Below are 1,599 nucleotides of genomic sequence, written 5' to 3'. Positions count from 1 at the left end.
TTTCCCTCTTCTCTCCCTTTGATAGTAATATGTTGTGATGGATACAGGGAATACACTCTTTTCCCAAAAAGCAGTAGCTGCCTCGGTTTTTGAATAGCTACAGAGAAAGCAAAATGTCTCTCCTTGGAAAATGATCATCCAGTGGAGAAGCAAACCATGCTTTACCTTCAGATCATTAACAGCCTGTTCTACACTCCTTCTGTTACCAGCTTCTTGCTCTTTTCTCTCTTCTAAATCCTTCAAATGCAATGCCATGAGCTCCTACACAGCAACGAAACAAAATGAAACACTGTTTTGTAACAACATCTGTAAAAATCAGAAATCAGTATACAGCCTGCTTTCCATATAGGGGAGTATGTTACTGAAACACTTAGTTCATGAGGCTTGTTAAGGCCAATAGTGATGAAACATAAGGATTTCAACATTTCATCTGCTCCTGGTGGTTATACTGGTAAGATTTGGAGAGCTGTACAAATTAGTACCACTCTCATAAGAACAGGGAAACTTACGGTGAAAAGAACATTTTCATCTTTAAATCCATGGCACTGTGCATTTCAAGACTACATGCTCATTCATTTAGCAGTTGAAGGGCAGCTTTTATTCAGAATATCAGTGGGAAGCTCTGTCTACAGTCAAAACCCAGTGAATGTTCAGGATGTTTCCCAGTGTACACAAGAACAATCAGAACTACCCCACTATCACTACAGTGATGCTGTAGTCTGAATGCCTACAACAATAAATATTATCAGCTTGGCTGGTAATCACAGTATCTGTGATACTTATTGTGTGCCCTGAGATGCACTGAGCAGCACAGCACAGTTAATGTTCTGCTATGTCTAGCCCCACAGTTTCTCACCCACAGCCCTCTGAAATGCAGTTGTCCTCTGTCCAGCAGGTTGAACAGTCTTGGTGCACTTGGTGATGCATTTTTGTCATTAGTACCATGAAAGATCCAGGCAATGCAGTCCCAGGCACTCAGTGTACTAGTGTTATAACAGAGCCTCTCAGTAAATACCAGATAAGCTAGCTCCAGAGGTGTAGCTGTTATCAGTGTCCTGATCTGCAGCTAGGACCCAGTCAAGAGCATCTGCATGCACATGCACCAGCTCACTGCAACATCCCCAGGTCAGCATGGCATTTAAACTCTGCAGGGTTGACAAACTGACCATAAGTGTTGCTTCATGGGCAACAGTTTGCATTTCTGACATGTGCCTCCTTTGAAGACACATGCAATTTTTCATTTGATTATGACAGAGTCAGAAGAAAATCGGCTCCCAGCAAAAGCCAGAGATTCTGCATCTGGAAGTCCCTTGGCACAGGCACATTCATGCAAGCAGATAAATGTTCTTGCATGGAGCAAGACATTCATGTTATGCCATCATTCAAGCCACAATTCTCCAGTCTTCTCCCTCAAGGACCAGAGGGTTCTGTACCACTTGAAGATTCCCAAGTTCTACCAGGTATCAGCCTTCTTCAATTTATTCTGCAGCCTAGACCTCATTCCCTTCCTCAAAGACTGACAAAGACCACAGAGCAAAACACAATCTTCCTTCTCTGCTGGTAAAACACGTCACCTCAGGCACTCACTCCCTTACAACA

General features: G+C 43.0%; 1 protein-coding gene across 1 annotated transcript in view; it reads right to left on the bottom strand.

Annotated features, from left to right (window-relative positions):
• TRIM14 (tripartite motif containing 14) overlaps nucleotides 1-261 on the bottom strand; it is a gene marked incomplete at its 5' end in the record, with an annotated part of 8,869 nt that extends 8,608 nt beyond the window's left edge. Inside the window, one exon of the mRNA XM_009574297.1 lies at nucleotides 166-261. Within this exon, the coding sequence (XP_009572592.1) occupies nucleotides 166-261 (96 nt within the window). The remainder of the gene's footprint in view (nucleotides 1-165) is intronic.
• Between the last annotated feature and the right edge of the window lie 1,338 nt (nucleotides 262-1,599).

This window comes from Fulmarus glacialis, unplaced genomic scaffold (assembly GCF_000690835.1).
Source record: "Fulmarus glacialis isolate BGI_N327 unplaced genomic scaffold, ASM69083v1 scaffold16873, whole genome shotgun sequence".
Classification (NCBI taxonomy): Eukaryota; Metazoa; Chordata; class Aves; order Procellariiformes; family Procellariidae; genus Fulmarus; species Fulmarus glacialis.
The sequence above is the reverse complement of the archived record's forward strand: the minus strand, read 5'-3'. Positions and strand labels throughout refer to the sequence as shown.